We start from the raw sequence: 12,200 nt of genomic DNA, 5'->3' as shown, positions 1-12,200 counted from the left end.
TGACACAACTAAAAGGCCATTTCAGGGTTCTGTGGAGTTTAATATAGAGAATATTCTCTCGTTTAGAACGGACCCAATTATGGGATACGGGTGGCTGCGAACGAAAGTATCCTCAACAAGTAGGAAAAGAAGGCTGCATTTGAAGGAGCCTTCAAACTGGGACAACCACAACGCAACGTTATGGCCTCATAGTCCTTCAAATGGCCTGAACTATGGCCACGCCCACCCACACATCCACACACGCACGCACCTATGACCCATCTCGTGGGCAATCGTGAATGCCACCGGCAAGCCCGAATCCTCGTTGATGTTGCAGCTGCGGTGCGGTTGGCACATCCCAGAGAGGTGAGACAGGCCTAAGGTCTCGCAAGGTTGGTTCATTCCTGCGCAGATGTCCTTCCTGGGAGTCCAAACACAAGACAAGAAACATTTGACTCTTACGACCAACATTCTCAAACCATGTGTGCATTCCTTGCCTGGTGACCAACACAGCCAGGTCATGATGGGCGGGGTGTGTGTCACTCTGTGGATTTAAATTCTTCTGCCAGGCACAGAAGCTGGACAGAGTGGTGTCTGCATGGTGGACGATCTTTAGGTCTTTCTGTGTGTTCAGAAATATCATTAAAACAACCGCTTAAATTGCTACCGCCAGCTATTCTGGTGAGCAGTATATGACATCAAAACAGGTTTGGATGCGTTATGAATTAATTCATTCACAATAGTCGATCAATATGTCCCTAATTCAAATTACATACCGGGAAAATAAATGAGATTTAAAAAGTCTTTACCTCTTCTCCTTGTAGTAGAATCAGACGAACCAAGAGGACGTGGATAGCGTTCCCAATGCTAGCGTCGTGGAAGATACCCGCCACCTTGCCGACATACATTTCAAGCAGAAATGTGATTGAAAACTTAAAAATAGTTCAGTAACAAGGCTGCCTGCTATCAAGTGAAAAATTGATCAAATAACCGGGTAGCGCTTTTGTTATCTGACTATTTCTGAAAATGTTCATTACGTGATCAGTTCGAGCTCAATCAATCATTCAACTTGTGGGACATCCAAATAAAAGTTGATGGGCATTCAATCCGATAATGAACAACAAGTCTCATTGAACTTCGGTGATGAGAGTGTTTGAATAAAAACACCAAATGTAACCTTCCTGGCCTCCATTCATACCTGGACCTTGTAACACTAACGAGTCACATGACACAGGGGAGAGAGAATAGCTAATGGGACCCAATTTGGAAATTTTTACATAAGGGTGTAGTCACTTTTGCTGCCAATCATTAATGGCTGTGTGTTGCGTTTTTGATGGGACTGTAAATTTACAGTATAAAAGCTGTACACTGACTAGTTCATAGTGTAGCAAAGTGTCATTTCTTCAGTTTTCAAATTAGAGTGTGTACTCACTCCCCATCTTTAAAAAGAAGAAGAATATGAAAAAGTGACATATGAACTTTGTCAAATCTCACCATGTTCATGATGGTGAAGATGTAGGACTCCACATTATCGCTGCCGTGATATTCGATGAGCTTGGAATCGGCCACCACCATGGTCTCCACCCAGCGCTCCCTGCTGACCGAACGCCGGGAACGGGTCTGCGTCGGACCGTGCTCCCTCTCCCACTCCTCCCTCTCCATCTCCAGCTGCGCAGAGTCGCCATCTGAGGCAAAGATGGGAAAATGATTGGACATCCCTGTTCAAATTCCAGATTGTTGTGATATAACAGGGGTGTGTAGACATTTTATACCTCTGGTATGTATAAAAAAACAATAGCATTGGAATAGTAAGAGGAAACAAATATATGGGGAAAAAGTATTGGGAATGAAACTGCTCTACTCCTTTGCATGTTCTATTAACTGACTTTCTGCAAGGACCACAGAATATTGTGTTCTATTGCTATAAAAATATGGAACCTACCAAAAGAAAGATTGGAGTCTCTTCTTTCATCAGAAAAAAAGCCTATTTGTATCTGTTTCCATTTTGCAGCAATTAGCATTAGAATATAGCTAAGTTTAATCATTATTCACAAACTTGTTGAAAACACAGGCAAAAAAAGCTTGTTGCAACATGGCCCTGGCTGATCTCTTATACTCTGCTGCCACTTGCTGGCCATTTTTGTAATAACTACCATTGCTTTAAGCGACCTCTTCAGGTCAGAAGCTGCAATAAAGCCTTCTGTATGCTCGAGTATTTAAAATAAAATAAAATAAAATGAAATAAAATAAATAATAATAATAATAATAATAATAATAATAATAAATACATTTTTGGGAACATGGCAATATTTAAACTAGAACGTGCTTATATGTTTTTTGGGAGCAAATGAGTTAAGTACAAGTGCCACAGTGAAAAGAGAAATTATAAACCAAGAAAATTGCAAAATTACAATGAACAGGAAAATTAGTCACAATTCCATGCTCATAAGAGCTTTTATCCTCATAAAATTATGAATATGAATATGAATATATATATATATATATATATATATATACATATATAAAATTAAACAATTCACACAACTGTACATACAGAGGTACTTCATAAAAAAAAAAACCAAAAAAAACACTTTTTGGTAATGTATCCATGTGCCACATACACACAGTGTAGTGTGCCAATGGAGCTCATCAGGTGTACTGTGGAAAATGATCCAACTCCACTTCATTGGTCTGAAAAGTATTTGTTTACTTTAATAAATGTATTTTCGTTTATTTAAGCCCACTATTCCCCCACTTTCACTCAGTGGTGTATTCATTTTTGTTGCAACTATCTTATGACTTTATTCTTCTATAGCATAATATTAATTTTCCTTTTTACTATGGCCCTAATTGTCCTCTGTAGATAAGTGAAAAAAATTGTGAAATGTGACAAATACCTGTTACTCCGCACGGGCTGGGTGTCTGTCTGCCCTCGACGCTACGTTTTTCCCTGTGCGTTACCGTGGCAACCCTCGGGAAGATGATGTGTGGTTCTGGGGAACCTGCAGGATCACTTGGAGATTTAGGGAGCGGCTCGATGAAAAAGTGTCCCTCGGGCAGGGAGAAGAAGCCTCTCTGTTGGGGGAAAAAAATGCATGTGCAATGAGGCTGACGTGATTAAGGGTAATTTGATTTTTTTTTTTTTTTTTTTTTGCAGTCTTCTTGACACTTGGTTACATGATGCATATTTTACAAGAAGTTAGACGCTGCCTCAAAGCGCCAGCAAAAAAAAAAAAAAGTCAGTTTTATCATTATTCATCAGGTGAGCTATTAGACATCCCTCCCTTTCTCCTTCTTTCCCCGCGGGCACATTATGTCTGCAATAAAGAAACATCTTGCCAAGTATGCCAAGCAAGTTCTTACTGGTGTTCAAGCGCTTTCCTTTTTTTTTCTTCCCCCCCCCCCCCCCCCCCCCACACACACAAAAGTTCATAGATGCGCCTTACAGACATACAAAGTATTTCGGACACACAAAAGAAGATTGTGGCTATTTTTCTTTAGGGGTGTACTTGACAATTTGTCTTGGGAATCTTGTTCACCTCTGGCCTGGGCTGAAGGCGCTCTTCATTAAACTTAATTGTGTGTGGACGTTCAGGTATCTGCGTTTGTGTGTGGCGTCCCAAACAAGCCTGGACTGTTCAGAGATGAACTCCTCCCTGTCTTTAAAGCCGCTTGTATGAAAGGCAGACAAATAATGCTGAATGAAAGCATATAACGTGATCCAATAGAACTGTTGTAGCAACAATGCAGCCTTTACAACAAGAGTCATTCTCACTTTTGATTGACACTGTCAGACAATGCAGTTTTGCCGATTCTTGCATCTGCATCGGTTTCTCCAGTCAGTGTGCGAGGAGCCAAAAGCAGCTGTGAAAAATCAGGCCATGTGCCGCATCCTGCTGCTCCGATTATGCACAGTTCCAATTTCTAGGTCATCCTGACCACTTTTGTAAGAGTGGGGGGGGGAGAAAAAAAAATCCCCAAACATGATCATTCAACATTGTGCACTGGATATCATTTTTCCTTTAGGATGGGGGGTTGGTTCACGGAGTTCATATGCGGAGCCCCTTTTGGAATTTGTTAACCCACCTGTTACACTGAACTAGTGCTGTTGCTATTGACTATTTATTTATTTTTTAAGAATCGATTAATCAGATTCATTTTAATTTTGCATTCAAATGTATTCAAAAGCACAACCCCCGACTCTACTACTGTTTATTAACCCATGACTGGTGTTTATTTTGTACCTCGTATTCGTATAGTTGTTTAAAAAAAAAGAAAAGAAAAAAAGGGGGGGGGGGGATTGATGTACTATATTACTGGTTTGGTCATTGTTTTTCAAAGTAAAAACAGATGTTTGCAAATGTCTTATTTTGATTAAACACAGAAGTTAATCAGTCTTCTTTCATGAAGAACTACAGAAATCAGTGAACAATTAACTGTTGATATGCTGAAATCACATGGTTTAAAAAAAAAAATGGCTCCAAACAATTACTCGAATATTAAAATAGTCGATTAATTTGACAATTAATTACTTGTCGATTAATTTTGACAGTTCTACACTGAACTTTGTAAAATGGGTGTTAAAAAATAAATAAATAAATAAAAAACACGAGTCAGAATTTTTTTTCTCTCAACGATGTCAAGACATGATTAGTCAAACTTTCATACATCACAGGATTCCTAATACAATAATAGTGATTATGCGGCTGCCTATCCCATAGAGCTTATTCACAAACTTTGGTACGCGTATCACTAGTGGTACAGGGCCTGGGCCCCCCTCTTGTGGCATGTGATAGAATCACTGAATTAAATGCATAAGATTCAGAACAGGATTTCATTATTTCTTATTTAAATATATAAAAACGATGGAAAACATTTTTTGGAAGTGAGAACTCGAATTCGATGTTGGCGGTTCCACTGTACGGAGTTGCCTTTTATTTGGCGTCCCCACCCAAAGTGAGAAGAAATTAAATAGGGTGGAAAACCTTTGGAGAATGGCCTTTGGCTACAAGTGTTGATGGACTCATCCACAAAGCATGTAAGCTGATACCTCCCCAGTGAAGTGACGGCCGTTTCCCAGAGGCTTTTGTGCACAACTCGCAGACCATTTCACTGCTCTCACACTTTTTTTTTTATTTTTATTATTGTCAGCATGTTCTCACGTTAGCAGAAAAAGCTCAAAAGACAAAAACGCAATATGCTGGAGGAAAAAGTGCACCTTGCATGTTTCTTGGTATTTTGCTGCTGTCATACCTCCGTGTCATACGTGCAGTTTATAACTTGCAACGAGCAAAGCAGGTGGTGGAGTGCATGCAGATGTGTCGGATAGGAATGTCGCAGGGAGGCCCCCTCCAAACATGCGTTGCTCTGCGTGATTCATATGATCTGCAAAGCGAATGTACGTCTGGGCTTGCGCGCCCTTTTATTTATTCTACCCGAGTTCCGCAAATGACCACATGCACACGCCAATGGCGGGTAGTAACATTGTGCAAATATTTTTATATACTGTATAGTGAATTCAAAGATTTGTTTCAAAATACATTACACTGTACATGTTTGAAGATAATTGAAACTGACAGTTCTATGTATTTTTTTCACTTTTCCAGATTTTTGGTGTGCTAAAAGGTGCAATTGTGCAATTCAGAGTTAAACAAAGTCCTCTCACATTCACAATTTAAGAACTTGAGCGTTTTTGTTCATGTCAGTGGTTATTTGGCAAAATTGCGACTTAGTTATTTTTACTAAACCCAAGTTAGCAGCTAGCTTGTAAGCTAGCTGGACGTTAGCTCCCTGAGTTATATATTTACAGCCAACGGAAGCTGTAAGGTTGAATTTTCATGGCTCAATGATTGAGAGATATGTAGGCACAAGAAAGATGCTAGCTAGATGAAGTAGTATCGATTTTTCAGGTCGCACTAGCAGCATTTAATTGACAGCTGACCAAGGGCGGTTTCAGCTAATTCCTAGTGTTCAAAGATGGAAGAAAAGCCTGATTTGACATGTTTTTCAAGCCTCATTTTACTATACAGTATACGTGTTGATTTTATTAGTCATTCAGATTTGTTAATCTTCTCTGTGTTGTGTCAAATTTACAAGGCACATTTAATTTCACTTTACAAGGACTTTAAGTAGATTTTTCAGGTAGGGACCTCTCTGTACTTGAGTATCTGGTTTTCTGATGACTCCCTGAAAACAGATATCCATAGGCCTACTTACTATCCCTTTGTCAAAATAAGCTTGTTACTTTTTAAACAGTTTTTTTCAGTAACACAGTTGGGTACTAGTGCCAATTGATTGCTTGATATATATCATGGAAACCTTTTTTGTTACTTCACGACTTCAGCAAGGTTACGGGAACACATTTCAACAGGATTAATGCCAAGCCAACTTTGCTACTGTAGTTCTTAAACAACTTGAAACATGCACAGTAATGTGATTTATGGGTCGTGTGTAAGGTAATAAATGGGAGTGTGTCGTGTTATCAAAATGGGTATTGTATAAATCCACCCATCCATTTTCTGAAGCTGACGTTGAGCGAGAGGTGGGTACACTTTACTACACTCAGAACTGGTTGGCAGGCAATCACAGTGCAAACACAGACAAACAAGGACTATTTCACACTCACATTCACATCTACGGACAATTTAGTCTTTAGTTCATTCAAGAAACATATGGAATGTGGGAGGAAGTCAGAGTATCGCTAGAAACTGCACACAAGGGAAAATTTGCCAGCTTCACACAGGAAGGCAAAAGCCAGGATTCAAACCCCCAACTTCAGACCTGTTAGTTAGTCGGATGGGCGAAGCAATATTTTAACCATGTATTGTATATAACTTGCAGTAACAATTATGTTTCAGTACAGGAGTTGAATCAGTACGTCTACTCTTACCTTCCATGAGAAAAGTATGAGACCAGCTTCTGAATCCCTGTAACCTGGAGGAAGTGTGCTTTCTGTATGAGGTACCAGGACCACGGGAGGTTACCATAACATGGGTCTGTGTTGTAAATACAACGGCCATGTGGAACTGCTTTACGGCGCTTTCCTGCTTCTGTGGGTTGGAGCGCAACCGGTATAAAGTATCTACTGTTGGTGACCTTTTCGGACTTATTAGTGGGGAAACAAGTAAAGGGGAGTGGGTTGTTCATTATACAATGACCACCTTTCAACTTTCTCCCAAGAGGACGGCTATTACTGAAAGGTGAGGGGACCATTAGGGAGAATTCCTTTCTGTAGGGTCAAAAACTATTCTCATTTATCTTCGTGTCAGAAGACAAAAAAAATCTATAATAGGTCTGAACTTGTTTGTTCTTGTTAAGCGGTGTGCCTCAGGGAATGGAAAGTTTTGACAAAGAATATCTTAGGAAAAGGAGAATCTTGAATCTCAACTATTTCCACCCAGCAGTTATGCCTTATTCACACACGGGCTCTTGGAGCAAATGTGACTTTGTCTTCTTCGAATGGGAAAGAGACAACATCTGTGTCTATGAGACTCCTACATTTCATTGATCAAAAAGCTGTCTAGCATCACAAATTGATATGTCTTTGTGCTAAAGCTGAAAAACTCTTAAATAATTGCCTAATAAATCATTGTGGGATACACAACTCGACAATCAAGCTGAATTTGAGCATTTCAGTTATTTAAATTTTACTGCTAAACTTTAGCTATGAGTCTCTCTCATGTTTTATGGTAAACTTCATGTTGCCCTCATGGTGGTAAATATGCAGCTGTAATACTTGACATGAATAAAGTCAAAGTTAAAAAAAAAAAAAAAGAAAAAAAAAAGAAGTTTAAACCACATTATTGTAGTAAATTACTGTAGCTACCTGAAAATGTAACGGTTAGCCTAGCTTCTTCTATTTCTTCTTTTTATTTTTCAGCAGGCACCATGTTCGTGCTGCCTCTCACAGGTCAGTCTTGGTACTGCAACATGCATTCGGTTTGGAGAAGAAGAATAACAATTTTCGGGGAGATAACGTTATATGCGTGGTGTACTTTCTGCTTTGTTGGTGATTTTTTTGTTTTTGTTTTTCACTTGAGTTCATGTGCGGGGTATCTGACATTTTAAAAATCATTTAAGATGTTAAATATTGGGATGTGTGTGCCACACTTAAGTCAAAGCAGTGTTACTTTTGGTTGCTGAGGCCACAGCTGGAAATGTTTCCACCCTACATCTGCCTATAAAGTGGACTCTGTGAGGTTTTTTAACAACTGTAAACCTTCTACCACAGCATAAATGCTGGATAATAAATCTGAATGGATTCCCTGGAGTTTGGAGGAGGCGGAATTAAAAAAAACAACAAAAAAAAAACAGACAACACAAAAAACACTAGAATTCCATCAAGATATGAAGTTTGAGTGACACATATCTGGACTGGACTACCGGGGAGGGCCTAAAGTGGGTCAGTTGTAAATAACGCCGCAGTGGGACAGGCTGTCATTAATCTGGCTCGGCAGTCAAATGTAACAAGTGAGGCTCGGCAGGGAGAGACAACGTAAGCCCCGCTAACGCAGCAGAACACTTGTTGCCGTACACAATCAAATATGCCAAAACAGAACGAAATGGGTCATCCAGTCACATCCTTGGTACTATTTCTAATTGTCGCTCATTGGTCAAGCTGATTCAACACTATGACGTGAGATTACACAGCTGTTGCATTGCCATCTCAGGGGCGGCCATTTTGCCTTGTACAGCCATTTGTTGTCGACTGAACATGACATCACAGTGCCTAAGTTCTTGTAAACGTCACATGACAAAACCCAGAAAACAGGTGAAGGTCGTTACCTGAGTCCTTAGGCACTGTGATGTAATTTTCAGTCGACAGCAGGTGGCAAAATGACCGCGCTCTGAGATGGATAAAAATGGGCGGATTTTGCTGCTTAATTCATATTCCATACTGTATTTAGAAGAGTGGAGGTGCGTAGAATGTATTTTTTACTTGACTTCACCTTGACGCAGGTCAAAAAGAAGTACAAATAACATTAAAGGGTTAGTTCGGATTTTTTATTTTTTAACATGAATCTCTATTTCATCCCCACCTCCAGTGTGTGCGATCAGCACTGACTTACCCCTGACAGCGTTCTGTGACACGAGTTCTGGTCCGGTGTTGGAGAGGAAAATAGTCCAGCAAGTTGGCTGGGGTCACGGAAATAAAAGTGTTTTTCTTCTAAAAAAAAAAAAAAAAAAATTGTGTTCAAAAGAGTGATACATTTGCATCACTAAACTCCTTTCTGAAAAAAAGTCAGATGCCATAACCACTGGGCACTATTTTTCTGTTCGTTTGTATCACTGCGCGTCGCTTTGTAGATAGCTGATCGACGCGCTGCAGACAGCTGATCCGCGCGGCTTCCGCCTTCGAAAAGACAAACAACTTGTAGATTAGTGCGCGTCTATCAGCTGCATGCGGGGCGCTGCGCAGTGATACGAACGAACAGAAAAATAGTGCCCGGCGGTAATTGCGTCTGACTTTTTTTTCCGAAGGGAATTTTGTATGGAAATGAACACAAATTGTTTTTAGAAGAAAAACGCTTTATTTAGGTGACCCCAGCCAACTTGCTGGACTATTTTTCTCTTGTCCAACACCGGACCAGAACTCGTGTCACAGAACGCTGTCAGGGGTAAGTCAGTGATGATTGCACACACTGGAGGTGAGGATGAAATAGAGATTCATGTCAAAAAATCCGAACTCTCTCTTGAACAGAACAGAAGGATGGACGCATGACCCTATAACGTACACCTCCTTGTGTCAACCTTAGCTCTCCAAATTTAGAAAACATGCTCCAACTGAAGCCATTATTCAGGGGACAACAAACAGTATTACAGGCTTGAGTGACATCGACGTAAGACGGGTCAAGCGAGACCAAAAAGACAGGAAAGGGTCTCATGGTCAGCTGATGAGGAGCAGCAACAGCAGTCGTCAGCGAGTCTGCAGAGCGTCCGCTCTGCAAACAGTGTCGGGAAGTCTTTGAAGGGCAAACTAACAGACAAGACACTGTCAGATGAAATTTGGAGCCTTTACCTCATAAGAGAGAACTAAGGCCAATACTACCTCTCTTCTGAGGAGAACACAAAACATGTGAAAATACCGTGAACGACAACAACAAAAAACAACTGAACGGCCATCCATCCATTTAACTGCGAGGCAGATGTGCTAACATAGCTAGCATGACTTTCATTTGCCGGCCAAAAATATATAACGGTAGCTAAGTCTCTCCAAGAACTACGATGTAGTGCATCCTTACCAGTCCATTACATGCGCTGATGGCAGCGGTCCCTTTCACCCCCGAGGCCTCCACGGTGCCGAGAAGGTGGCAGGACGACCCCGCAGGCATCCGCCGACTTTCCGTCCGGTCAGCACTGCCGTTGCGCCTCTCCAGGACGTAGTCGCTCGAAAGCAGCTGATGGTTTTCCGTCAAGTTGAGTATCAAAGCGCGTCCGGTGTAGTTGAGCTTGTAGTAGACCGGCCCCACCGCACTAAGGTCTCGCCTGACTCGCCCATTCTTGAAGTGGTGAGACAGAGAGTGGGAGATGAACTCTCCGTCAGCGTTGGTTCTCACTGGATGGATGACGGACCCTGGCTGAGGCGCAACACCTAGATAAGTGTCATATAAGAGATGATTATTAGTATGGAAAAAAAAAAAAAATCTTGTCTCACATTTGCATGGACACATTAGCAATTTTATCATTGTCAGAAGGCGGCCATTTTGCCACTTGCTGTCACGTGAAAATGACATCACAGTTGCTCAGGTCTCATGTAACAGCCAATCATAGCTCAACTTCAGAGAACAGGTCATCTGTGATTGGTCATTGCCTGAGCCGAGAAACTGTGGTGTCATCTTCAGTCGACAGCAAGTGGCAAAATGGCCGCCGCAAAGATGAGTAAAAACGGCTAGATTTTACTGCATAACTCATATTCCACAAATGTAATATTAATCAGAATGTCACATTTAGACTCATGAGGTCACATATAACATATTATTGTCAAGAAATGTTTAAGGTTGACTTTCTCTTTAAGAGTGTAATACTGTAGCTACTTTATAATGATAACCCAGATGCACTGTATTCTAGTCTGGCAAATACAAGATACAGTGCTATAACAATACGGTTACTTACTGTATTTTTGCATTTATTGGTTTTAACACACGTGGGTATGTCGCAATAGATTTTGAATTAATTGTGGGAATGATTCACACATATGTTATTGTGATTTTTATTCTCCACACTTTTTTGTCGCCTAACAACTAATACATAGTACTTCCAATTTACATTGCTCAAATTTCAACTCGCTTCAAAAATTCACGCCTCCCGTGGTATATAGTGTCTGATATCCACATTACATTTAATATCAACTTTTCCCTCATTCATTTTCAATGGGACAGTCATTAATCTTTTTCTAAGTATCACTTTCCACGCCCACTGGCACAGTTGGTAAAGCGCATTGTCCAGTAACCAGGAGGTTATAATTTCGTAATTTATCTCTCAATTTGCTTTCAGCATTCCCACGCAATTTCTCCAGAATTTGCACTTAGTCTAGTTGGTAAAGATATGGTGGTCGTCAGACATATTTGTTGTTTATGTTTTGAAGTGTTACCCGGTAGCTCCTTGAAGAACATTCTAGACTTCCAAATACAGCAGAAGGAAATGACTACTACCTCAGGTGTTATTTCATCAAATGGGCAGGATTAAATCACTACTCTGTATTAATATGAAAAACAGCTTCAAGGCAAAACACCTGGATTTAGTGGGGCAGCATCTTCCCCTGCCCCTCAGGCAGTCAGTGCTCACTGAGCACAGGCTTACTTAAATGCATATTGAGTTGAGGTGTGAATGAGCAGCACACTGACCTTGTCCTGCAAATAGATGGAAGTTCAAGTCTTCATGGTCGCCTGCCAGGGAGAAAACAAAGTGCTGCAGCAGCAGAAGCAGAAGCAGAAGAACCGTGCACTCTTGCAACCATGGCATTATTTCATGGAACCAAACTCCAAGCTGTGGAAAAAGCAGTCCACGGGGGCGGCTATACTGACTGTCTCATGACAAGGACGTTCTCAGGAGGAGGAGTGCGTCCTGCCTCATCGGGGGAACCCAGCGAGGCTGCACGGGGAAGGAGAAAGCTGAGGCTCTGGTGAGGAGGGAGGGAGAGAGGGAGGGACGGAGGAGTGTTCTTCTACTAGAGCCGGTGTCTGCTTTCCTTCTCGGAGGAGCAATGTGGAGATGGAGCAACA

The 12,200-nt window shown here is 41.0% G+C and overlaps 1 protein-coding gene across 1 annotated transcript in view; it reads right to left on the bottom strand.

The window, feature by feature from the left end:
* The window catches only part of adamts12 (ADAM metallopeptidase with thrombospondin type 1 motif, 12), a 24,938-nt gene extending 12,738 nt beyond the window's left edge, over nucleotides 1-12,200 (bottom strand). The window contains exons 1-7 of the mRNA XM_077520764.1: nucleotides 11,823-12,200; nucleotides 10,221-10,570; nucleotides 2,877-3,054; nucleotides 1,474-1,664; nucleotides 789-872; nucleotides 477-601; nucleotides 251-400 (exon numbers count right to left, since the gene is read on the bottom strand). Of these exons, the coding sequence (XP_077376890.1) occupies nucleotides 251-400; nucleotides 477-601; nucleotides 789-872; nucleotides 1,474-1,664; nucleotides 2,877-3,054; nucleotides 10,221-10,570; nucleotides 11,823-11,940 (1,196 nt within the window). The 5' untranslated portion in view covers nucleotides 11,941-12,200. The remainder of the gene's footprint in view (nucleotides 1-250; nucleotides 401-476; nucleotides 602-788; nucleotides 873-1,473; nucleotides 1,665-2,876; nucleotides 3,055-10,220; nucleotides 10,571-11,822) is intronic.

The sequence above is a fragment of the Festucalex cinctus genome, chromosome 5 (genome assembly GCF_051991245.1).
Source record: "Festucalex cinctus isolate MCC-2025b chromosome 5, RoL_Fcin_1.0, whole genome shotgun sequence".
NCBI lineage: Eukaryota > Metazoa > Chordata > Actinopteri > Syngnathiformes > Syngnathidae > Festucalex > Festucalex cinctus.
This window is presented reverse-complemented; position numbering and strand designations above follow the sequence as displayed.